This window comes from Danio aesculapii, chromosome 13, assembly GCF_903798145.1.
Source record: "Danio aesculapii chromosome 13, fDanAes4.1, whole genome shotgun sequence".
Lineage (NCBI taxonomy): Eukaryota > Metazoa > Chordata > Actinopteri > Cypriniformes > Danionidae > Danio > Danio aesculapii.
In genome coordinates this window covers 34405073-34430235 of record NC_079447.1, presented here as the reverse complement: position 1 = coordinate 34430235, position 25163 = coordinate 34405073, and the positions used below count along the sequence as shown (strand labels likewise).

The window sequence follows — 25163 nt, the reverse complement described above, 5'->3', positions numbered from 1 at the left end:
ACGTCACACTCACCCACCCAAAACAAGTGATGAGCAACTCTGAGGCCAGCCTGTCAGGAGTGTGCAAAGCACTTGACGTGCGGTTCTAATGCATTCCTGCATCCAATCTTCAGTGCTAAATTCCCCCTTATGCTCCATCATAACATCACAACTCATGAGTAAGAATGGGACGATAACCGTTTTCAAGGTATACCGCAGTTTGGAAAAGTCAAGGTTTTAAAAACGGCAAAATTTTCTGTAATACCGTTCCTAATGTTTTTGTAATATTTTTTATTTACATTTTTCTTTTGGACAACAGTATCTTTAGCAGAAAATATATCCAAAGATGCCGTTTTAAATTGTAAAGAAATCTATGTTTTTTAAACTAATGAAGACAGCAGAAGACTCATTTGAATTATTTAGCCTGACATGTTTACTGCTCCAAAATAAAATATATATATATAATTATAAATCTTTTAAAAAATAAAATGTACTGTTTTCAAAGGGGAAAATTAGTTGTTTTTACACAGACATTTAAAAAGAAGATATTTTAGAGCAGTAATCACAATACCGTGATACTGTGAAACCGTGATATTTTTATTTCCAATTTGGTTTTATAGAAAACACCAAAGCCGCTTTAATATGTTTTACATTTTATTAAACTATGCAGAGCAGCATTATAACACAACCTTAAAATAGACTTATGATAAATCAGTGCTGCTGCTTCCCCAAGTGATCACAACCACAAGAACCGGAAGTGATGGGCTGTGTCACAATAAAAGCTCCGCTGCTTTGTGCCGTGTCACACTCATCTCTCATCAGCAAAGGGCTTTATGCACGGAAGTTTGTTTTTTTTTTTTCAGTCACCAATACACTTCCAGTGAAAGGATGATGTGATGTGACAAATTTTCAATTTCACATGGTTGCATTTACAGCATCAATACTGCAATTTCATCTACATTAAAGTTAAATATACTTAAGCATACTTTTAGATGTTCAAGTGTAACGCAAGATGAAAGGCCGTTTACATGCAAAAGCAGAAACCCCATTTAAAAATACTGTGGTAAAATTAATTTTCATATTTTAAAAACATGTCACAAAACAATAGAATTTAGTGCAGTGTTTCTTGTCTAGCGGTTTATGTTGCATCTCAATTAGACAGTTAAGATCACGGATTATAAACAAAATACAATGAGTTCATAATGGCATGACAGTTCACCGGATGCGCCTTGGCAGGCTTATTCAAAATTAAAGGTCCCTGTGGATATATCCCATTGCTTCATCAGTCTCGATTCATTTCAACAGCTTTTAGTCTTACTCTGCTTTATAAATGATAATAAGTTTTGAATACTTTTCATCCATGAACATGATTTCTGCAGGAGTCCCATAAGATGTAATGAAGACTACAACTCCCATGATTCTACACATAATCATAGCATAATCAAACTCTATAAAAAACTCTCTTTGCCTCTTTGTTTGTTGTGAGTATACATCCTCTAACAGTGAAAATGACATATTGTGTCTTTAATACAGTGAAATACATCTTTTCAAACATGCCTTAGACACGTATAGTCTGTCAAAATCTGCTACGATGGCAGAAATAAACATATACACAGTTCAGAAGGTTGTCTATGCTCTATGAAACCTTTCCACTGATAGTGTCCGAGTCTGTCAGCATTCACGGTTAAAGTTCTTTTTGGAAGTGTCTTATCAGAAGCAGCAGCTCCTCTGACAGTCTGATAAAACTCTCTTAATGGAACATACTAAGTCCCACAGAATTACCTCATTTCTGTCTGGAAACTAGGTTAAGGACTTCAAAGTGGTTTCTGATTAAACTGACTTACTTAACCTCAAACACGATTCAAAATAAAGGTTTTAAAGATTTTAAATAAGGGTTGTGGCGATGCCATAAAAGTAACATTTTGTTACACACAATTCAGTGATAAGTTCTTAAAACAACCACTTTATCCACTTTAACCATTAATACCAATACAGAAACTTTATTTTAGCATTTATAAAATAAACAGCAAAACCATTTGGTTTACTCACAGATGGTCAACGTGTCATCTTTGTGATAAATTTTTTTTATTAAAATAAAGAACAGACCCGCTTTAACTTGGACTGCGGTTCACCTGACATACACAACATGTGCCCTTCATCCCAAATTGTTTGCCTGTGCCAAGTCACAGTCTGTGCTGGCACATTTAACCAGCTTTGTAAAAGCTTGGGGATTGTATCCAGTATCCAGATAAGAAAACCCCATCTCTGGCAAGACACAATGTAGGTTAAGACACCATTGGAGATTTCTCTGGCTGTGTAAACTCTTCTTTGACTGTTTAAACTAATGCTACATATACACAATATTAAAACTATTCTGCCATCTTAATAACCTCTTAATAGCAGGATGTGCTTTTTCATTAAGAATCCACATTATCAACGTTGTGAAAGCTATTCATGGTATCATTTGTTTACCTAACAATGCATTTTCAGATCAGACCTCTAATTTATAGGCTGTCATGCAGAGCTGTGGTTAATCATTTGTCAGACCACTGCAAGAAAGAAAGTCCTCACATGGGACTCACTGAGGTTTCTCAGGAAGCACTTCAAGTATATTTCGAAATCAATTATATATCGTGGCAGTAATGCTGTGGTTGAGAAAGCAGGCAAAAGATCATTCACTATATTTCATTTAGACAAGGTAGAAGACCAGAACTTCTTACTATAGCTGCACGGTGCTGAGATTTGTGGTCCTAATTACACATTAGTTGTGCTGTGTTTATATAAAGCAAACAACCAACAAAGTATGCTTTGGATTTTTAAGGATTAATTATACAATAAGGTCTAAAATAAATAAATTTGCACTTTTTTGACCGATTTGATGGGCAAGTTCCCAATCCACTGAGATGGCTTTTGTTATAAGAATCTTTATTGTCATTGTAAAAAATACAATGAAATTTTCGTTTCTCCTTTCCCTCAGCGCAGTCCTAATTGTATAAAACAACAACAACAACAACAACAACAATAATAATAATAATAATAATAATAATAATAATAATAATAATAATAATAACAGCAAGAAATAAAAAGGTAAAAAGGCAACAATAATTATAAAAAGTATTAACAATACAATGTTAGAAGTGCGTATAAAGTGCTAATAAAGTGGCAAGTGCATTTTATAGCAGCTTTTAAGTTTAAAAGGGAGTAAAACGTTGGCCAGAACGGCATACAATTTAATTTAATATGATTTATTATTTCCCTATTCAATTAATGACCAATGATGTTTACATGGTCTACAAAATATACAAAAAACTTTGAGTTTCACAATAACATTTAGCAAACCTTTAAAATGGGTTTCAAAGTACAAGGTTCTGAAATCAATGTTTATATCGTGTCTGTGTAAAAAGTGATTTTTGTGAAAACTAACATTATGCACATGCGTATTATGCGTTCAGTTTACAGGCATGTGCGTTTATTTTCCAAACAAACCAACATGTTTTTAAAGCATTATCAGTTATTACAAATATATGTTGTGGAAAATATGTGAAAAAAATGAAAATGTGTGGAAAAATGAATGGAGGTTTTACCTCTGAGAACCCATGTGTTGCATTCTATGGAAGATTACTAGACTCTACAGAGAATGGGAATGTGTTGTTACAGCACAATGCATTATAGATATTTAGGATACCGGATCCTGTTACCCATGGATCTCTATCAATGTATTGTGTCATATATACACAATATTCATGCTCGTCAGCATTAAACTATGAACACTCACACTACAACATAAAGAAAAAAAATCATGTATTGGAAGTGTTTTCTATTAGCAGCTTGTTGATAATCTGACACTTACAGGTAAAATTGTTCATTTATTTCATCCGTTTCCACTTCAGCGCTGGAGATTGCATATTCTGGAACACATATTGTCAGCTTCCCAGACACACAAACAGCATTCATAAAGATATCTACACATCCATTTTATTCTAAGTGTTAGTAAAATATTTTTCAAACAATATTACTATAAAAGTCTGCTTTTTCTGTGATGATTTGTATTAGTTTACATTGTGCACTCCTTAATGTGTCCAAAAACATGGTGAAGCACAACTAGCAATGCCATAGATTCCCATTCTCTATTGCCAACTCTTTACCTGGGATACAGCCTTTTAGTAATTATGCACGCCATTTAACACACTGTCATTTGTGTGCAAAAAAAAATAATAAATAAATAAATAAAAATACATTTTGTGAAACTTCACTTGCCTTTATCTGCTGATGTAGCAACCTTTACAAAGGACCACTGAATGAATCTTTTTGAAAATCAAATGAATCAATCAAAATTCCCACCCAACAAGCAATGATAGATGCCATTAGAGCTGCACAATGTATCGTTTCAGCATCGATATCATGATGTGCGCATCTGCAATAGTCACATCGCAAAGATATGCAATGTCCAGTCAGAATTACAGTTGGCCTGTTGCTACAGGGTTGTATTAAATGACCGTATTTATGTGGAATTTGTATGATTTAAGCAAAAAAAATTTGATTTTTTTTTTTTTTTTTTTTTTTTTTGTTTTTAGTCTAAATATGAAGAGTTTAGATGCAAAAACCTCTAAATGCCGTCTGAATTTCCATAGAAAATAAGCATTATTCTCAGCCTCAGTTTTTGCACTCTGAAGACCATGAAAAAAACTTATTCTTTGCCATAAAAGTAAAATTGCTGAACCTAAACACTGGAGCCTGATAAAAATGTTCATTTGAGAAGAAATATTCAGACGGTATAGAGGTTTTTGCTTCTGAATGCTTCATATCTACATTTTATAGCAATAATAAGATTTTTTCACGTACCGCACTGGCAGTTAATTTCCTTAAAACAAGCAAAATCTCTTAATTTTCACTTATTTCTTCTAATGGTGATATCTAATCAATATTAGACCACTAAGAAGGTCGCTGGTTCAAGCCCTGGTGGAGTCAGTTGTCATTTCAGTGTGAAGTTTGCATGTTCTTCCCATGTTGGCATGGATTTCGTCCGATGTTCCGGTTTCACCCACAGTCCAAAGTCATGCGCTATCGGTGAATTGAATAAGCTAAATTGGCTGTAGTGTATGTGTGTGTGAATGCAAGAATGTATGGGTGTTTCCCAGTGTTGGGTTGCGGCTGGAAGGGCATCCGCTGCATAAAACATATTCTGGATAATTTGGCAGTTCATTCTGCGGTGGCAGCCCCTGATTAATGAAGGGACTAAGCCGAAAAGAAAATAAATGAATGAATGAATATCAGATTTTTGCAATATCATGCAGCCCTGGGTGCCATAAACCTATTTAATTTGGGCTTACTTCAAATTCTGTTCACTTTTAAAATAAAAAATGTCAAGTCATGAAAGACAGCCATTATTATAACGTGTATGAATGATGATTTACTATGACAGGCCTATAAGGAAGCAGCCATTAAAGTGTCTGAGACGGAGGAGGCGTCTGTCCTCAGATAACCTCCAACACAAGGCTACAACCTCCTGTTCTCCAGTCTGAGCAAAATATGACAATACACAGATGCATAACGTAAACTACAAACACATAGAACTATGAAAAGACTTATGTACTTTCATTACAAGATTTTACTAAGAGATTATTGTTTATAACGCTAACGTTTTCAATTAAGATCTGAACCTGTAAGCAACAATGGTTGTCGCTTAAGAAATTATGTCTAACTTCATAACATAAAAGACAGAACTAGTAATTAAACGAAAAAAATCTTCAAAAGCGTGGAAAGGACTCGCGTGTTGACCATAACAATGAGCAGACAAACCAGCCAGCGGTCAACAACGGTCACCGCAGTTATTTTCCAGAAATGACTTACAGTAACAGTGCATGATGACACAAAAGCGCGAGCACGTGTGCCAGTGACACAGACCTACAGGGTTACAGTGATCCTCCATTATCTGAGCCTGCTGGACTCATCCCTAACATTCAGCACATCAACACATTTCAGTCAGACCCTTCTCGGTGATTATGACTGCTTCAATTTGTGAGGCTACACGGTTAGCTTGTTAGCTAATCACTTAAGCCCCTCGTTTCACCGGTCGTTCAATAATCTCGAGTGCCAGGACTGAGAGCTATTTTGATTTACACATGACTTCACAGAAGACACATGACAGGTTTTGGAAATATCTGAAATCAATAACGCAGTTGAGGAATATTAAACTCCCAAGGCCTTGACGCTTTAGCTGTGTAAATAAAACAAAATCGGTCACTATGCGCCAACATCAGTAGCGTTACCATTTGACAGTTCATAATGCTTCATAATTAACATAATACATACGGTAAATTATAATTATTCCTGTTAACCATTTTGTGTTCAAACTTATCAAATAACACACATAATTATCAACCCCATTTAATAACAATTAAAAAGCAGTATTACCTTTTCTGAATTCGTTCTTTAATGACCTGGATGTTTTCAGCAACGGAGTCCGAGATCTGGTGAGCAAAATCGATGCCATTCTTTTCCCGTCTGTGTGGATGAAACGGCGTCAAACGTTAATGTAAGGTTTACAGTAACGCTGGGTGGATGTACGGAGGTAATAGGCTGACGGTTTATGAACTATCCACAGAAATCATAGTCGCGAGCTCTTGGTTTATGTCCTTGTGCCCTCCTCGGTGATTCAAGCGATGAGTTTGCAGGCGCTCGGCGTTTGCTTCCGTCTTCCTGTAGATGGAGCTCCGCCAGCAGGGGGCGCGGTACAGCCACTGCCTATGAGTGACGTGACTGACCGAGAAGAAGCGGGACATCGCCACCAATCATGAGGCTGGGGCTGGACAGGGCTAAAATAATATATAGGGCTTTTTTTATTTTTCAAAATAGTAGACCAGAAATACTTGTTTAGCGTTCAGGTATTCGAAAACATGTCTGGAAGATGATGCACAGATACTTAAATGGTACATGTTTAGTAGTTAGGAATGACCGATTCAAGTATGTGTTGATTTTGTATATGCCTATAATTGATTAACAAAAGCGACTATTTTGAAAATAAATGAATATTCGTCAAGGAACGTGAATGGAAATTGGTGTAAACCTTTTTGAAACAGCAGTCATTTTGATGGTTTGTGAACCCTGACCAGTGATGTCTATTATATGGGTCTTGGCGCCAATGTTGCCAGATCTTCTTAGAAAAACAAGCAAACTGGTCTGTATGGGGTTTCAAACTAACGTTAGGGTCCAGAGAACCTCAGGGCCACAGGGGAGTGCTAAGAGATCAGTGGAAAAGCATGAAAAGTAAAAAAATAAATAACTAGCATAAAAATAAACCGTATAGTAGAAATGCATTAAAATAATACAATGTTACCAAATAATCTCAGAATAGTTGCAAAGTAAGGAATACAAATGTTAAGTAATATACGTTATCCAAAACTTTATTGCAATATATAAATACTACATTAAAACATAGTTTTGATATAAATTGTGTGAGTTACTGCACCACAATGATAATAAATAACATAACTGATTTATAATATAACAAGGAACCAGTACAAATATTAAGACTTGCACAGTGAATGATGATAATATTCAGGGGCCTGTGACACTGAAAAGAGTGAAAACCTCTAAGAAAACACTTTAAATATTTGACTTATTTCAAGAAAATAAATATTATTAATAAACAACCTCAGGTTTTATGTACATCCAATGGCATCCATTGTGTGATTGTCTACTCTCTTTTAGCTTAAATCAGAGATGCCCAAACTAGGGCTCTTGATTTGGCCCTCCATCCCATCTGAGAAGAGAGGGAGAATGATGGGGAATGCCTTTAACAGAGATTGTCATTTTTAATTTAACATAACTTTTGTTTTTTAACTGTTGAACAACAAAAAATCAAACTGATATTAAACGCTTCAATTAAATATTGTGAATGACTCAGATTTAATCAAATAAAATAAATGCAGTAATTTGATGGATAGCAGACATTGCAGAAAACATCAGCAAGCAAATGGAGGTAAAGTGTATTTTTAGTGTTATAAATGGGATTGTTCACGTCTTTTATTGTAAGATGTTCATTATAAAATGTACAAAAATGTATAATTATTACCCACTGTGGTGCAGTGGGTAGCACGATCGCCTCACAGCAAGAAGTTTGCTGGTTCGAGCCCCGGCTGGGTCAGATAAATTTTCCGTAGTGTATGTGAGTGAAAGCAAGAGTGTATGGGTGTTTCCAGTGGCGTAGAGATCCAAAAGTTTACACTCATTTAATTAGTAATCACTTGTTTCTAATCGGTCTGCCTCTAAAAGTGAGGGGGACATACCCCTCCATCATCGATACGCCCCTGGGTGTTTCCCAGTGTTGGATTGTGGCTGGAAGGGTATCCGCTGCATAAAACATATGCTGGATAAGTTGGCGGTTCATTCTGCTGTGGCGACCCCTTATTAATAAAGGGACTGATCCAAAAAGAAAATTAATGAATGAATATAATAAGTTATAATAATAAATTAGGAAATTACATTGCAACTTTTCGGTTTGGTATATTTACCTCAGACCCACTACCACCCTCACTCAAGTTTAGTTTTTGGCCCTTCATAAGAAAAAGTTTGGGCACCCCTGGCATAAATCATAATTAAAACATTGTACTTGGTGCAATGGAGGTGTCTTAGCTGTATCGTTTAAAAACGCTTCACATACGGTAATCCAAATACATGATCACAATCAGTTTTCAGGTGCATTAACAATATGAGTACATTTATATAAAAAATAGGCCCAAATCTAGACCACTTGATAGTAAACGTGGCCAAAATCGTTTAAAATAAGCGGATATGGCAACAATGTATGGCGCGCTTATTTTCTGGTTGCCAGACACTTTCATTTTGTTGCAAATCGACTATGCCTTCAAATCTTACTAACTACATCACGACAAATATATAATTAAGGTTTAAATTACACATTTTAACCTCACTTTATATTTGACGAAAACATATAACATATACAAATAACAACGGCAAAATATGTTTGCTTTGTTAGAAACCAACAGCATGCACCTCGTCTTATTTTCTACGAACAACTGGCAACATGAGAACAAATTCCCTCCCTCTCTAGCATCTGACGTCAGATGGTGAGAATTGCCCTCCTCAATTCCTCGAGTAGTGATCTGTGTCGCTTTGCCATTTTTCGTAATAAAAACAAAAACAGGTGATCTGAGAATTGAATGGCTGTGTCTTCACCCACGGACCCGCGATGGAGTTTGGAGTACGCCGAGAATGAGTGACGATGTTCGTCAGAGCGTCCGCCGCGAACAGAGAGATATTTGAAAAGGCCGGTTGAATTGTGCAGTCGCGTGTCAGCCAATCGGATGTGAGTATTTTTGGCGCTGATTGGGATGAGAGAGTTTCCCGCAAGCTCCTCAATACAGATCGGGAGTAATGAAGATGCTCTAAACAGGTTTATTTTCCCACAGAAATAAATCATGGCATATCTGTAACTGCTGACATTGTTGTCTAGTACAGGCTGGGGTGGAGTAATAGAGATTTTCTCTACGGAGAAACGAGTCGTTTTGTAGTATGTCATTGACTGAGGCAGCTGCAGCTGTACCTCACTTGCTAGCTGGCTAAGCTGTAGTTCGCGAGGTTTGTCAGCTGCATTTTGACGAGCAGATTATTCCAGAGTGCTAACAAAACGTGCCATGAGGGTATAATGTATATCACAGCCACCTTCTCAGAGATTATATATTTTATAACGTAACACATTTGGCTCTGCTTAACGTTTAGTATTGTATGCGTTCTGGCGAGGGATTTCTTTGCTAACATCATATTAGCTTCATACAGTTACTTCTACAAGCGTATGACTTGATATCTATCTTCCCACTATGCACGTTTTCTTCTATCTGTGGTCTCTGAAGTACCTGCCGCATTTCAATCGATATCACAATTCCCACGAAGGTGTTTTACTTTCATTCTGGTGTTTAAAAGTTTGTATTAACGCTAGTTCATTTCTTTCGGTTTGCTGTGGGCTATTAGGACGGTTAAAGGAGTCCATCAGTGACTCCTCCATAATGTCCCTTCATTGATGTTAACGAGGCATCCTGGCTGCTCATCCTGAATAACAATAGCTCGATAACTGCCTCTTGTTTGGGACCGAACGGACATTTGCATTTGAGCAGTCCCTCTTTTGCATAATGCTTTGTCTCATTTAGTTCTTATGCTGTTTTAAGTTATGATTCGTACGCCGTGCATGTTGCAGATATAGCGTGTGAACTGTAGCTGATAGTAAACTCATGCTGTGTCGAATGCTTGGGTGTTGTATTGTATTTTCGATCAGGATTCATGTGAGGAAGAGGAGGAGGCGTCGGGGTTTGTGCATTGAACTGAATCAAAGCCTCTGGCCACCCACTCGCGCACTGCGAATCCTCTAAGGAAGCCATTTAATGTGGGACCAAACCATTCCAGTTCCCAACCCCATCCTCGCTATTGATTAATTCACCTGACCCCAGTGTCTCACACGAGCTCTAACTACTCTTTATTTGTTGCTATTTAGGCCCTGCAACTTGCTGCAGTCGCCACAGGTGCAGTGGTCAAAATAATAATTGCACGTTTGTCAGTTTAAATGCGAGTTATATTGTTCTTAGGTTATTGTTTTGCGACTTTTATATTTACATTTCATTTTTAGTATCTTTGTTGAGCCTTTGTTTCTAATATATGACCTATAGCTGTTCATTTTATAATTTAATACATCATTCTTATAATTGTGATGTGCTTTTTAAAATATTTAAAATGATTAGTCAACGTTTTCTAACCCAAAGACCTCTTAAAAAACATAATATATTATAAAATAAACATTAAAACAGTAGTTCTCGTCTATTTTGTAAAACTTTTTATAGAAATTTAGTTTGTTTATTAGTTTTTTAGTTTATTTATTTTTTTTTATACAAGTCCACTGATTATTTTTTTAAGTAACTGTTGGTTATAAAATACTCCACAACAGTTATATAGGAACAACAAATGTTATTTTGATATATGCACGTTTATTTTTTTATTTATGTAATTATTTTTTACATTGGGCTATATGCACTGCTAGTGTTTTTTAGCCAATATTAAACTGGTGAAAGCTTAATGTGACTATTTTCGATTTCATAAGATCTCTTATATAGCATCGATGTTGTAATGTCATTAAAATACATTCAGTTAAATAGACTTAAGCATTCATTTAGTTGTTCAAGCATAAAACGAGATGAAAGACTGTGTAACCGCTAACGCCGTCAGGATCAGCAGGTTAGCGCACAAACTCTATTGAAAATACTGAGGTAAAATTAATTGTCATATTTTAAAGACCTGGCAGGGGAAAATGGAATTTAATAAAGTGCTTCTTGTCCAGTCTGAGGTTCACTTTAAATCGTATATTCATCAGGCAGTGTAGATCACAGGTTTTTAAAAAGAAATCTTAAACATGGCTATTTTATAATGGAAATATGGTTCTCCAGAAACGCTGAGGCTGGCTGACTAAAAGTCTGTGTGCATATACCCCATTTTGTTTGTAATGTGTTGATAGTTTGGTTTTCAATTGTCTTTTTTTTTTTTTTAGCTGTATGAAACAGCTTATGTTGCTTGATATTTACAAACTGGTATTTTTATCGATACCGAAACCCGATCCGATACTCCTATAATACAAAAAATAGAATAAAGAAGAGCGAAGAAACCGATCCAGGATGTTTCTTATTTTTTATTTAATTTGTCTTCAGTTGGGTTGCCTGGGTAAACTCGCTGTATTGTGTCGGGTGTTTGTTTTTGAGGTGTTTGTTATCAGGTTTGTTCTGTTAAATGTAGCCTTTTCCTTTCCACCTCTTGCAATCCCAAGTTTACATATTTTACAGTTTGCTGTGGCAATGTTGTCGTCTTCAACTTTATAATACCTCCACTTTATTTCTTCCGTGTTCTACTTTGCCAGCATTTAACCAATAGCATCTTTGCAACAAAGGGATGTCATGTGTTGCTGTTTGTGTGAAGTCAAGAAAGAGGTCTAACTCTGTGCCACTGCATGATTATAGATGTGTTGAAAATATATATATTCCTGATGGGGAGGTAACATCTGATTCCGATCGAGTCTAAAACTGAGTGATCGGGCCCGATTTCTGATCACGTGTTAGGATCTGGACATCCCTAGTGGTAACACCTGTTTTGTTGTGTACTAGTTTTACTATTTACTTCAATTTGTCATTTTATAGTTTCTAGTTCAGGGGTTTCCAAACTCTGTCCTGGAGGGCTGGTGTCCTGCATATTTTAGTTCCAACCCCAATTAAACACACCTGAACCAGCTAATCAAGCTCTTTCTAGGTGTATTAGAAACTTCCAGGCAGGTGATAAAGGAAGTTGGAGCTAAACTGTGCAGGAAACTGGCCCTCCACGACTGAGTTTTCTAGTACATTTTTTAAAATCTGCTCAAAAAACGAAAGATAAATTAAATAATCAAAAATAATCATTTGCTATACACTGAATTAACTGCTGGACCTTGCAAAAGCCAATTAATCTAAAATATTCCACATTAACAGAAAATATTACTTCTGTGTTATTAAAATAAGGTTATGGATAGGTGTCAATGTTTTATTTTTTATTTCATTTTGTAAGCATATATTGCTCTTTGTGTTTTGCAGGCCCCTGGTTTACAATGACAGACAGTAAGGGGGGATCGCTGCCTGCAATGCCAGAGCCCAAGAGTCCCACCAGCATGAAACAGCTGTCGGATTCACCCGGTGGACGTAATGGTCTGGTTGATGGGATCACTGATCCTACATTGCTTATGGATAAAGCTGCAACCCAGCTGGCAGCAACACCTCAAGAAAGTGTTCTGCAGATGATTGGCAGTCACGGTCATAACCACACCCACGAGCATCTAAAGGACCTGACTTCCCGCTTGTTAAATGGCGATCAAGAAAAAATTCCAAAGCTCTGTGCAGCCCCTGCCGGACAGCCTCTTTTGAAAGGGGTCGAACCTGTTTCTCAACATGCCAGCCCTCCGAGGAAGACCAGCGTTTCTCCTGAACTCACTGTCAAAATAACTAAATGTGTGGTTAATTTAGGTGGGAAGTCAAACCGGTATGAAGTAGATTATACTGGGGAGACAGCCGAGGAGACAGATGCACCTTTGAGACTACCAGAAGGGGTTCTGACCTCCCCAACTGCCAGGAGAGAGAGACAAAAGAAGGGTATGGTGAGGAAGAGAATCCCACCTTATCCAATCTTAACCCATGCCGCAAGTTCTGATCAATCCCCTCTTTTGCACCCCACCATAAATTCAAATGATATCACTATTGAACCGTGTGGTCTTCCAGTTGAGTCCATTGAGCAGACTGATGGAGAGATGCCTACTTGTGTAACTGCCTTTCCAGGCGAGGTATTGTTTAATGACACTTGTTTACCTGCAGGTTGTTTGTCTGAAGAATAATGATCATTCTCTTTATATCTTGAGGTTTTGTTCTCTGTTTTGTAGCAACCTTTGTCTGACTGTGAAGAGACTGATGATGCACATGGTGTGGATGAGACCGATGATGCACAGTGTGTGGATGATGTGAAGGAGAGGGATACCGAGATTCAATCCCATGTGCAATTCTCAGTGGGAGATGTCATCTGGACCAAAGTGTCTGGATATCCATGGTGGCCGTGCATGATCACTACAGACCCGGAGTTTAACATGCACTTTAGGTCAAAAGGTAAGGTGTGCTCAGTAGTTCAACTTGCTGTTTTAAGGACTTTCCCCACATCCTCTGCAACCGCAATGCATTTGCATAATTTCCCACTTAGCCACTGACTGTTAGTCTCAATTCTATGCTTGCGTGATGTTGGCTGCACAATAATAATCTATATTTAGACCAAAACTTTGTCTGGATTGAAACATCAACAGTCAAATGTAGAAAAAAATAAGGCTTATACAGTGCTTCCCACAGGTCGTAGCTGAACTGAAACAAGCATTTTACCCACGGCACATGGTTACCTACATGCAGTAGTGTAAAGTAACAAATTACAAATACTCAAATTACTGTAGTTGAGCAGTTTTTCTCAGAAGTTGTAATTTACTAAGTAGTTTTAAAAATGTGTACTTTAACTTTCCCCTGAGTACATTTTTAGTGCAGTATTAGTACTTTTACTCCACTACTTTCCTTCAACCTTCACTACTTTATTTTTTCTTGTATATAGGATTAGACATAGAAGGTAAATCGCATCGTAATGAACTACCTTGAGAGTGTGATTTATAATTGCAGCAAACTTTTTGGAAGCATCAAAAGTGTCCATAAGGATGATTAAAATCTTTCCACGCATTGACCCAGAGACTGTTTAGATGCTTGTCACTGATGAGAAGATGAAGGATGTTTACTGTATGGTGAGCGAAATGGCCTTAAACACCCAGCAGGCACAAGACGTCAGATTGACGTTGTACCCCAACATCATGGGGACATTGTCTTTTGTTTGGTTATGAAAATCAGGTTGACATCAGAACTCAATGTCAGCCCATTGATGTCAATGTTCAACCTAAAAGCAACCAAATGTCAACATCTAATGATGTAACACCTTGACGTTGTGTGAACATTACCACTATGATATCTATCAGATGTTGGATTTTGGTTGCCATACCTGACCTGGATTTTGGTCACTTTCTAACACATCCTAAAATCACCCAAATATCAATGTATTTTGATGTTGTTATTGGGCGTCAAAATAACATTGTCTTTAGACGCTGTCTAGACATTGAATGTGAATTTTGGTCACCTGACATAACAACCTAAATCTAACCTAATTTTAACATCTTATGACAATGTGTGCCTGCTGGGCAATAACTAAATGCACTACAGAATGTTACGTTTACATACATCCACAAATTGCATGTAAGTACATCAGAATTTTCATAGCAGAATACTCAATTCTCACTACTCTTGAGTACTTTTGTATTGAAAGTAGGGATGGGCATTTCTGACCATTCTTCATTTCGATTAATCCACAGGTTTGACAAACGATTAATCAGGGGTGGAGCTTAAGCAAGAGGCCGGTGCGTGTGTGCATCATAGTGACAAATAACATTCAATTTAAAATATATTTTTTTATTTAAAGCCCTGTTAAAAATGCCGTTGATAAAACTATGACAGGATTCAGAAAACAATCAAATCAACGCTGTTGGGTTATTAAAAATCACAATCAATATTGGTTAACACAGTAAACATTTAAAGAAGTGTGAGCAGTGGCGTATTTACGCATGGGCAAGTAAAAGCTTTGAGTAAAAATTGAGATATGATTTACTTTATGCAAGTGTATTAATTTAAAGTAGTAATCCCCGAATAAAGACGTTAGAGGCCATTCACATTTGTTGTATTTTGCATGCGCAAGTTAGTTATTCTCTATGCGCAACCGTAACAACGGTGAAACTAAAATCGCGCGCAGAAAATATATAAATATATAAATCAATGTTAAACCTATGAATGGTAGAAAAACATATTTCTGTAATTGTGTATCCGGGTCTCCACTTTTGCCATGACCTCTTTTGGTTTTAACAAACTTATCCTTCAGGTTTTTCCAAACCTTTAACAAAAACTTTCTCCTTTCCCACGGCTGTTGCAATTTATAGCAAAGAATTATTGATCAGTAGCCAGCCGAAATCAAGCGCGCAGAAAACCATTCCCGCGCGCCTCACGCGCTGCTCTGCTCCTGCAATACTGGTTGTTTACATGCGATAAAATAAGACAACAGATAATTACATTAAAGATATTTTTGTACTCTATAGAATTGTCTTTAATATTCAAGCAAAAGATTTCTTAAGAGATCACTCGAGTTGTGTCTTTACATTTTTTCACAGATTCCTGTTATTAAATATTTAGAATAATAATTGCAAAATATTAATAATAATAATTAGCATTACTATTATTTATTTCTAAGTACATTTCTAAAAGCAGGTGGTTCTAAAAATAGCCTGAATATTTTTTTACCACAGCTATAAAACAATAAAGATTAGGTAAAATAACATTTCTTTCAAAATGATCAGTCAGTGGAGGTAAATAAAATAAAGCCGTTACTGTTTTGCTTAAACTTAAAACAAAACCAGCCTGAATATTTTACCATGCATGGCTAATAAAACTTAACATAAGGAAGGACTACATCTTTTTGTTCAAAAATATCAGTTGGCCTACATGCTCTGATGAAAACCGAGTGCGAAGTCAATTTACAATTAGACCGGCGGTGGAAAAAAGTGCTCAGCAGGCACAGAAGTTGCAGGAACAGCCAGGTACCACTGGACCAAGGTGCTTAGCCTTGCAAATCGAGACTCATTTACTTTGCACCACAATAAAGGATTTGGGTTTAGAGAGATGCATGGCTCCCTGAAGTAGCTTTCGATTTTGGTGTCATCCTGTGAAACATCACTCATACCGTAGTCTTCGCGGAAAATAGTGTCGAGTCAAGGCACGCACATGACAGCTGAAAGTATCACACACTAGACGAGCACATTCGCATGGTATTTAAAATGAAACCATTCAGATGGCGCTCTGTGGCGCAAAAGAAATATAAAGTGTCCATCGTGGTTGGGCACCGCTGTGTACCCTGATAGAAACATAACGCAGCGTGGGCCGGGCGCAACGCGGCGCTTCTGTGTGAACCCCTATATATATATTTTTGCAAAAATACCTCAGCATTATAGCCCCAGCATTGTACTGTGTTCCTGTTATTTTTCTGATGAGTGCTACACCTATCTACACGTTTACAACGGGGCATTCGTTGGCCATTTGTTAAAGGAAGGATCAGAAAAGACTATTGATGTATGGGACTTTGTCAGAGCTTGACTGAAACTTTATCAGTACACAGTTTAGGGACCAGTTTATTCTTTCATTTCACAAGTGTAAGTGCGATTAAAATGGTTGCCTCCTTGTGTTCTCTAGCTTGCTAAATATGTATTCAATTGTGTTTTGTTACTTTTGATCGCTCCACGTGAGTCTTTATATTCTCAAATCGCATCTAAAACCATGTTGAAAATGCTGCGCGTGCCGCTTCCTTTTTAGATTTAACGCGTTTGTGAGTTCGCGATCCTCTGTCGTTTGTCATTGCTATGGCCTTCGTCAGCTGTTCCTACTCCAGTTTCAAAATAGTTCAGCTTTTGCCGCTGTGTGGATAAATACTGAATGTGTGTCATGGTTAAGAACTGCATTGCTTTAATGCACTCCTGCATTGGGCTCACATATATACTCTGCACTCTGACTCCTTGAACAATGTTAATAAGCCGTGGTGGGCATTTCTCTCGGTCTCGCACTGAACGCAGTCGACCAATCACAACAGAATGGGTCATCGGACCAATCAGTGCAGATTAGTATCGCGCTAAGGATGGGTTTGGGAGCAAATGAATCGCTGAACGAATCATATGGGAGTCCTTGGAATAATTAGGTAAAAATAAATGTATATTCTAAGACGATGAAAGTGTTTTTTGACACTGCATCCATATCAGCCTGTTGTTGGAGACCCCCTAAACCAAAATATAAACTTTTATAAAGCATAATGGGGACTAAAATGAACCATTTCTGAGTTAAGATATAATTTTGTTCTCTGTGTGTAAATGAAGTTTTTACAAGTCATTTAGATCAAAGAATTAATTTTATAATGTGTCTCTCGGTCTTGCTGCGAAGCCAACTGAAAGCAAATCAGGCTTAAAATAAAAATGACGATGGCTTAGAAAGCGAAACCAAAAGCTGAATCCTGGACATTTAAGGAGATTTAGAAACATTTTTACGTCCCAAAAAGGCACGTCTCTGTCCTGTGGGTCTCTGCAGAGCACAACGAGCAGTAGGAAGCGTGTAGGGCGAGAGGATATTTTCCACCATTTAATCGATTGCGGATGTTTGGCTATTGGGCGTATACAAAAAAAAAAGTGTAAAAAGATGATGATGATGATAATAATAATAATCGAAAAATAAATAAATGTCACCAAATATACTTGGTTGTCTGTTAATATACCTGGGCTCTCCGCCCAAGTAAAGTCTATGTGTGGGAAGCACTGCTTTTAATTGAGCTTAGCTGCACTTAAGGATTTGCTACACTCTGACTTCCTCCAAAGATTGACAAAGAAATAAAACAGATTTAGCTTAAAGATGCAAGGGTCACAAGAAGTAAAAAGCCTGAGCAATGTAGTTTAATGCAATGTTGGTGTGCAATGATAATAGCAGGTAGGCTAATTACACTTGCAGTAATCTTGGTGTAACTTTCTGAAATGTTGAAATGTGAGTGTGCAGCTTTCACAGAGGCCTTGAAGTTTGCAGTCTTGGGCAGGTAGCTAATTATAGACAAAAATATTGGCTGACTGCCAAATCCCTCAAAACCTGGGTGGTGCTGAGTTTTAAAAACACAAAACGCAAATACAATAAATATACATCATTTTATTTATATACACATATAAGCGAAAAGGTGCACTTTAATTTCGTCACCAAATATAAATCAGAGAGGTAAGACTCTTATACATGGCCTCATTTCAGTTTTTAAGTTTTGTAAAAATCCAATCAATCTATTAAAAATAATGTTGGCTAGAATTCTGCATTATAGGCTTAAATTATAGAGAGAAATAACAGATGAACAGAGACTGCAGTCCGATTATGAAGCAGATCAATGTTGATCTTTCTTTCGAGATGTCAGTGCAGAAATAAACAAAATAATAGGCCTAATACAAAATTTTATAAGATTGAAATATAGAAAAATTATCCGAAAATTTTGGCCAATTTTCCTAACAGATAAACAGCACTCATTAATATTTCAGCATGCTTTCACTTTCGTATTCAACATGAAATGTACATTTACCAGTAGGAATGACGTCCAGCCCTACTCAGAATTCTCTCTTCATATAGCCGTACAGTATATGTGGCTATTACACAACCATAATACACGGTGATATAGCCTGGTCCGTTAGTTTGTTGGATCGTATTGCTATCTCACTACAATCGATCTGTTCGAGAGTTCGTTTCAATCGATTGATTTAACCAATTTGGCACAGAAACGAACTGCGCTTACTGGCCAAACAAGACTGTATTTAACTGCACCTTAAGACTGTATTTGCTAGCAGTTGACAAGCAGTCGCAGCCAAATTAAACTTTAGTGGCAGCACTGGATTATCGGTCCAGTAACCATCCTGTCTACTGTCCTGAGTGTCCCGCACGCTGGCCCCGGGCCATTGGGCTGTCCTTATTGTTGAACCCTGGTGTGTATGGATGTTTCCCAGTACTGGGTTGTGGCTGGAAGGGCATCCGCTCTGTTAAACAAATGCTGGATAAGTTGGCGGTTCATTCCACTGTGGGGACCCCTGATGAATAAAGAGACTAAGCCGAAGGAAAATGAATTAATCTTTATATAACATGCATGTAAAAAAAGTAGAAGACGAGAGCCCTGGGGGACACCATGAGTAAAAAGGAGAGTAAGTCTCATGAGAAAACTGTGAAGGTGACGCAAATAGCTAGAAGTTGAGACCTAGTCCAGTTCAAAAGGATGGTTTGAAAACACTGATAGGGGAGAGCATAGATATTGTAGAAATTGTTTGCACAAGTTTGACCCTGAACTAAGACAAGCAAAGAGCAGGACAGGCTTTCAAATGACGAAGGCGAAGCATGAGAAAAGTAGCACCTGCAGGAAGTCAATTTATTTATACTAATAACATTATTATTTTTTTTTTTGGCAGTGAATAGCCGTACAGGATTATTGTACCATGTACAGTATTTTGGAGATACTCCAGAAAGAGGATATGTTTTTGAGAAGTGCATAGTCACCTTCTCAGGGAAACACCAATACCAGTCACTTAGCCGCAGCAACCAGCTCCCCATTAATATCAGTGGAAGGAAGGTACAGTATATACTGTGTTGATACAGTGCTCAGCATAATTAAGTACACCCCATTTTGAACATTAATATTTGTATCCATTTTTCAGTAAATAAAGGCAATGTATTTTGGTGCTTTTAAACAAAACAGATTTATTAAACCGATATATTTATTAAAATAATATTTTAGTCACCAAATATATTTAGAAATCAAAAGATGTTACAAATAAATTCAAGGAAAATATTGCAAAACTAAATTGTAATTTTTTGCTTGTCTTAAAAAAAATTTAATTTGTATTTTAATATTTTTCTATAACATATAAATTTGGGTGTTCTAGTTTTTTGACCGTTATCATAAGTAATTTTGTTAAAGGGGAAATGAAGCACTCAATCAAGTTTACATTATTTTGTACATTGGATTCCACTTTAATGAAAATATATTAAACAAACTCGATTAATGTAACCATTTAGCAGAAAACGGCATGTTTTTCTATAGATCTTAGACCTGGGGTGCCGCCATCTTGGAATATCGCAGTTTCTAACGTCACGGGGTTGGTTCCGTTCTCTCGGCTGAACGGATGCAGTGGAAGTAAAGGACTGAACACGGAGACTGAACAGCCTAATTTAACCCAATGCGTGAAGTTGTGGACTTAGAGCTGGTGCAGATGCAATCAACAGATGCGTGTCTAATATAAAAAAATATATATTTATTCTATTTTTTTTCCCCCTTTTAATTACCGATCATTTGATGCACATTGCTTCAATCTGTATTAATCTGCCTGTCTGGGTTTCAACTATGGTTTCAACAAGGTCAGCTACTGAAGGCGTGTACATTCGTTTTTCACTACTACAGCTGCTCACCTCTGCTCTTGTTCAGACCAAACTAAGATCGGCGCGTTTTTTTATATGGCAGGTTTTTACATCCTTCACACATATTGACAGATCGAATTAATGGACTTGAAGATGGAATATGTCTTGACATAATCCACACAGACAACTGACACACACAAAGCGTGAAGAGATGTATCATTTTAATTATCGCATCTGTCTGAATATAAATTCCTTCATCAGGCAGCGCTGGAGCAGTGTGAGAAAGTGGACCAAAGCGCATCAAATGAAAGGTATTAACAAAAGAGAAATACACAACTTAAGACACTTAAATTCTTGTATCTGCTGCACGTCCACAACTTCATGCATTGGGTTAAATTAGGCTGTCGAGTCTCCGTGTTCAGTCCGTTACTACCATGGTTGAAACCCAGACAGGCAGTCAGGCAGATTAATACAGAGAGTGGACCAAAGCGCATCAAATGATCGGTAATTAAATTGGGGGGGGGGGGGGGGGGGGGGGGGTTAGAGAAAAATAGTATAAATGTATATTTTTATATTAGACGCGCATCTGATGCTTGTATTTGCACTAGCTCCATGTCCACAACATCACGCATTGGGTTAAATTAGGCTGTTCAGTCCTTTACTTCCACTGTATCTGTTCAGCTGAGGGAAAGGAACCAACCCCGTGACGTCAGACACAGCGATATTCCAAGATGGCGGCACCCTAGGTCTAAAATCTATAGTAAAACATGCTGTTTTCTGCTAAATGTTTACATTAATCGAGTTTAATATATTTTCATTAAAGTGGAATCCAATGTACAAAATAATGTAAACTTGACGGAGTGCTTCATTTCTTCTTTAAGATAAGTTCCAGATTTGGCTTCAGTACTGACTAATTTAATGTAGATGCACAAATATAATATTGTATGGCTTCCTTTTAAAAATATGAATTTAAAAGATAGATTTGTGAGGGGTGTACTTATATATGCTGAACACTGTTCTGTATATAGAATGTTTTTTGTTACCACTGTAATGAAATTCTTTGGTCTCAGACTTTTTAATGTGCTCTCTACAGCGGGCAGTTCCTCGTAAGTTTCGGCAAAAGTGGGAAATAGGTGTGTTACAGGCAAAAGAAGCTTTGAACCTGCTAACAGAGGAGCGGCTGGCCAAATTCAGCTTTGTTTATGAAGATGGCAAAGCCCAGCTCAGCCCTCATATGCTTCAAGTGCTTGAGGAGCAACGCAATCAGGGACCGCAGGAAGAGCCAGAGCAGAGAGAGCCTCAGGAGCTTGTCAGCCTCACTCCACCTGACTCCACTCATTCCAGCCCTACCAACTCCTCAACAACCTCCACCATCCCAATCCTCTTCTCCAACCCCATAGACAGCAGCACTTCTTCAGGGAAAACCACCCTCCCCAGGAAAGCACGTAAACCGTCAGTGAAGACGAATCGCCGCAAACAGCGCGGCTCGACAATAGAGTGGATCGTGACTGAAGCTTCCTCTGCAAAACAGATGCCTCTGACTGAGTCTGCTGTTCAGGTAGCAGCTAATATGATTGCCTTTGTTCATCTGTGTAGGATTTTAATTACATTCTCAGGATAGAGATGCTATGTTTCTAATCTTTTGACATTGATGATTCTGATGCAGTGTGAGGGCACTACAGAGCGCAAGAAGAAAGGAAAGACAAATGCTGGGAAACGGCCTTACAGGAAAAAAGTATGTTTTATCTCCTCTGTGGTGTTTTTGCTGTAATGATTTTTTTTATTATCACTCAAGTTTAACTTTCCATATATGCAGGATGTGCTTTGTATTGATTTGGACCTTCAGCCAAAAGCCTCTCAAAAGAAACCAAGACATATCAGGCAGAAGTTTCCTGCAGCACCAAATTCGGTGAAGAATAGGAAAATTAAAGCCGGAGTCAGTATCTGTGACACGTTAAACACGGTGTCTACTAGTGCAGGACTTTCAGGTGAGACATGTACTAAAATTACCTCACTATTTTAATGAGGATTGGCATTAATTTATACAACAATTAGAATACCAAATATAAAGAAATAAATAATACGAACTTTTCTATGCGTTTAAAAGAAAAGGTCTGCTGTTGAATGTGTTTTAGTTCTTGTTTCTTTTTTTCAGAAGTAAAGGTATCTGCACCAAGCACAAAACTCTGGGAGAAGGAGGATGCCACTTCTAAAGGTGTGTGGGTTGTTTCATTATTAGTCACAACATTTCAGTTGTTGAAAAGGTAAATGAACTGGAAAAAGATCTAACCTTGAGTTTGCGGTTCTAAATCATTCAAGGTGTAAACTTGTTTTCTTACTGCTTCATACAGGAATGAAAAAGGTCTACAAACGTTCACGAGAGCCAAAGGAGGATGTGACATTGCAGCCTAAGAAGAAAAGCAAGCTTGAAAAGGGGTTTAAAAAGTGGAAAGGCCCAAAGGTAGGATCAGTGATGGAATAACAGCGCTTTAAATAAACGGCGATACTTTATTCAATAAAGAGTAATCAAATGAGTTACTGTTTCCCCCGTTACAACGCCGTTGCCCTTACTGACAATAAAATGTGCAGTATTGTAATTGAGAACATTGAAGCGGTTTTCATGTGAACAGCATCTCAGCCATAGGACCTCTCTTTCTCTGGGGTGTCTATGTTTGGGGCTGGGGCCGGACACATAACCAACCAGTGATTATGATTGGTGTATTTGTGAAGTAGTGTAACTGAGAATGTGATTATTGGCTTCGAGAACATTTCTATCGTTTGTCAATCAGAGGCAGAGTTGTGCGGGTGTTCACACACAAACACATGCACTTTCAGTCGCGCAGACCAACAACCAGGAAATCAAATTGGAAATATAGGCACTACCTTCTCTTAAAGTTGGAAACCATCTGTTGTGTTTTTACTATAATAATGATAATATTTATAATGATATGTTAAATTTGATGGTTGTCTCTCACATTGTCCTATAACAACATTAAAACAGTGTAGATTAGTGTACAATGTTTTATGTTTATTTTTTGTAACTATGTGAGAAGTAACTATAACTAATTACTTTTTTAAAGGAACGTGCCCAACACTGGGTAGGATATGAAAGATATTTCATGCTTTAGTCCAGTGATGTCCAAACTATGGCTCCTGGGCCAAAGTTGGCTCATTGTAACCTTTGATTTGGCCTGCCATCTCATCTGAGAGTTTTGGGAGGGTTGTGGTTAATGCTTTTAATTCACATTGTCATTTCTAATTTAACATGAGCTTTCTTTTATTAGTTTTATTTTTAAGCTACAAAAACTGGAATTAAATGTTTCAATTAATTGTTGAAAATGAATCCATTTTTTTTTTAATGAACATAACTGTTGCTCAGCAGATGGAGCATAGTTCTGAAGTTCTTATGTTTTCATTATTATAGGTTCATTATAAAATGTAAAAACAAAATACAATGGATTAGTTATTATGATTAAAGTAATGTTTTCTATTTATTTTTAAATAAACAAGGAAATTATTCATGGAAACTTTAATACAGCTTAATATATTTACTTAGTTAAGTTTGGTTTTTGGCCCTTCATAAGTAGTAGTTTGAGCACCCCTGCTTTAGTCTGAACTCAAATTTTAGCATTAATGGTTTAAGGTGGAAAAAAGTTATTAAATAGATCATTAAAAAATATTTCATTAATTGATGTTTAAAAAATTCTCTCTCTTTTCTGTCATTAGGCAGCATCATCTGCAGCGGCTGCTGTTCCTGCACCCAGGGGGAGGAGGCGGAAAACAGACAGGGATGAAAATAGGAAACAATCTAAAAAAGCCTCAAGTAAATCTGCAAACTATTATGAGCTACAAGAAAATGGTTTCGTGCCTATTCATAATTAGTTTCGTTGATCTGTATTTAAATGTTCTGATTTGCTGTGTTTTTTCAGTAGAGGAACCTCCTCCTAAAGCCAAACGTGGCCGGAAGCGGAAAGAGGAGTCGGGCAGACAATCGTTTCCTGCTTCCAAAAAGTGCCGCCCATCATCTTACCCTGAGCTGGAGGTGTGTGTGTACTTGGTGATCGTATTCCAATACCTGAAATATCATACTTGAAACCTGACAATTCATTGTGTGAGATGTGGCACCCAGTGTCTCTGGGTTTGAAGACTTTGTTTGAAACTGTAGTAAATGGTTTGTGTTAATTTCATCTGCAATATGTACTGTAAGAAAATATAATCTAGGGATTCACCGAAATTAATATTCTTGGCCTAAATCAAAAATTCCTAATGCATTTGGCAAAACTGAAAAAAGGAAAGTAATTTGAAGTATTTTAACTCATAAACTTAAATTATAAAGATTTTTTTAAACGCACAAACAAAATAACAATTGTATTGAAAGTAGCATTAAATCAGACATGTGTACAGCGGTCAAAATGATTAGAACACTTGGCATATTTTTGAGGTTTCAGTAGTTTTGTTTACCTTTACAGTTGTTCTGTCCTACATATCCATAGTCATCAGTCTCTGTGAACGATAGAAGATATCATAAGGAGTTTTCTTAACTAAAAGCAGCTAGGCCCATTTTACTGTCAATGCCACTGGCCATGC

General features: G+C 37.2%; 2 protein-coding genes across 3 annotated transcripts in view; one reads left to right on the top strand and one right to left on the bottom strand.

The window, feature by feature from the left end:
* The window catches only part of letm1 (leucine zipper-EF-hand containing transmembrane protein 1), a 60598-nt gene extending 53915 nt beyond the window's left edge, over nucleotides 1-6683 (bottom strand). For both annotated transcript variants that reach the window (XM_056470360.1, XM_056470361.1), the window contains exon 1: nucleotides 6394-6683. In XM_056470360.1, the coding sequence (XP_056326335.1) occupies nucleotides 6394-6472 (79 nt within the window). In that variant the 5' untranslated portion in view covers nucleotides 6473-6683. The remainder of the gene's footprint in view (nucleotides 1-6393) is intronic.
* Nucleotides 6684-9078: 2395 nt separating this feature from the next.
* The window catches only part of nsd2 (nuclear receptor binding SET domain protein 2), a 37827-nt gene continuing 21742 nt past the window's right edge, over nucleotides 9079-25163 (top strand). Inside the window, exons 1-11 of the mRNA XM_056470825.1 lie at nucleotides 9079-9307; nucleotides 12597-13336; nucleotides 13433-13652; nucleotides 19631-19791; nucleotides 21670-22134; nucleotides 22243-22311; nucleotides 22393-22564; nucleotides 22732-22791; nucleotides 22928-23037; nucleotides 24303-24399; nucleotides 24506-24618. Coding sequence (XP_056326800.1) covers nucleotides 12611-13336; nucleotides 13433-13652; nucleotides 19631-19791; nucleotides 21670-22134; nucleotides 22243-22311; nucleotides 22393-22564; nucleotides 22732-22791; nucleotides 22928-23037; nucleotides 24303-24399; nucleotides 24506-24618 — 2193 coding nt within the window. The 5' untranslated portion in view covers nucleotides 9079-9307; nucleotides 12597-12610. The remainder of the gene's footprint in view (nucleotides 9308-12596; nucleotides 13337-13432; nucleotides 13653-19630; nucleotides 19792-21669; nucleotides 22135-22242; nucleotides 22312-22392; nucleotides 22565-22731; nucleotides 22792-22927; nucleotides 23038-24302; nucleotides 24400-24505; nucleotides 24619-25163) is intronic.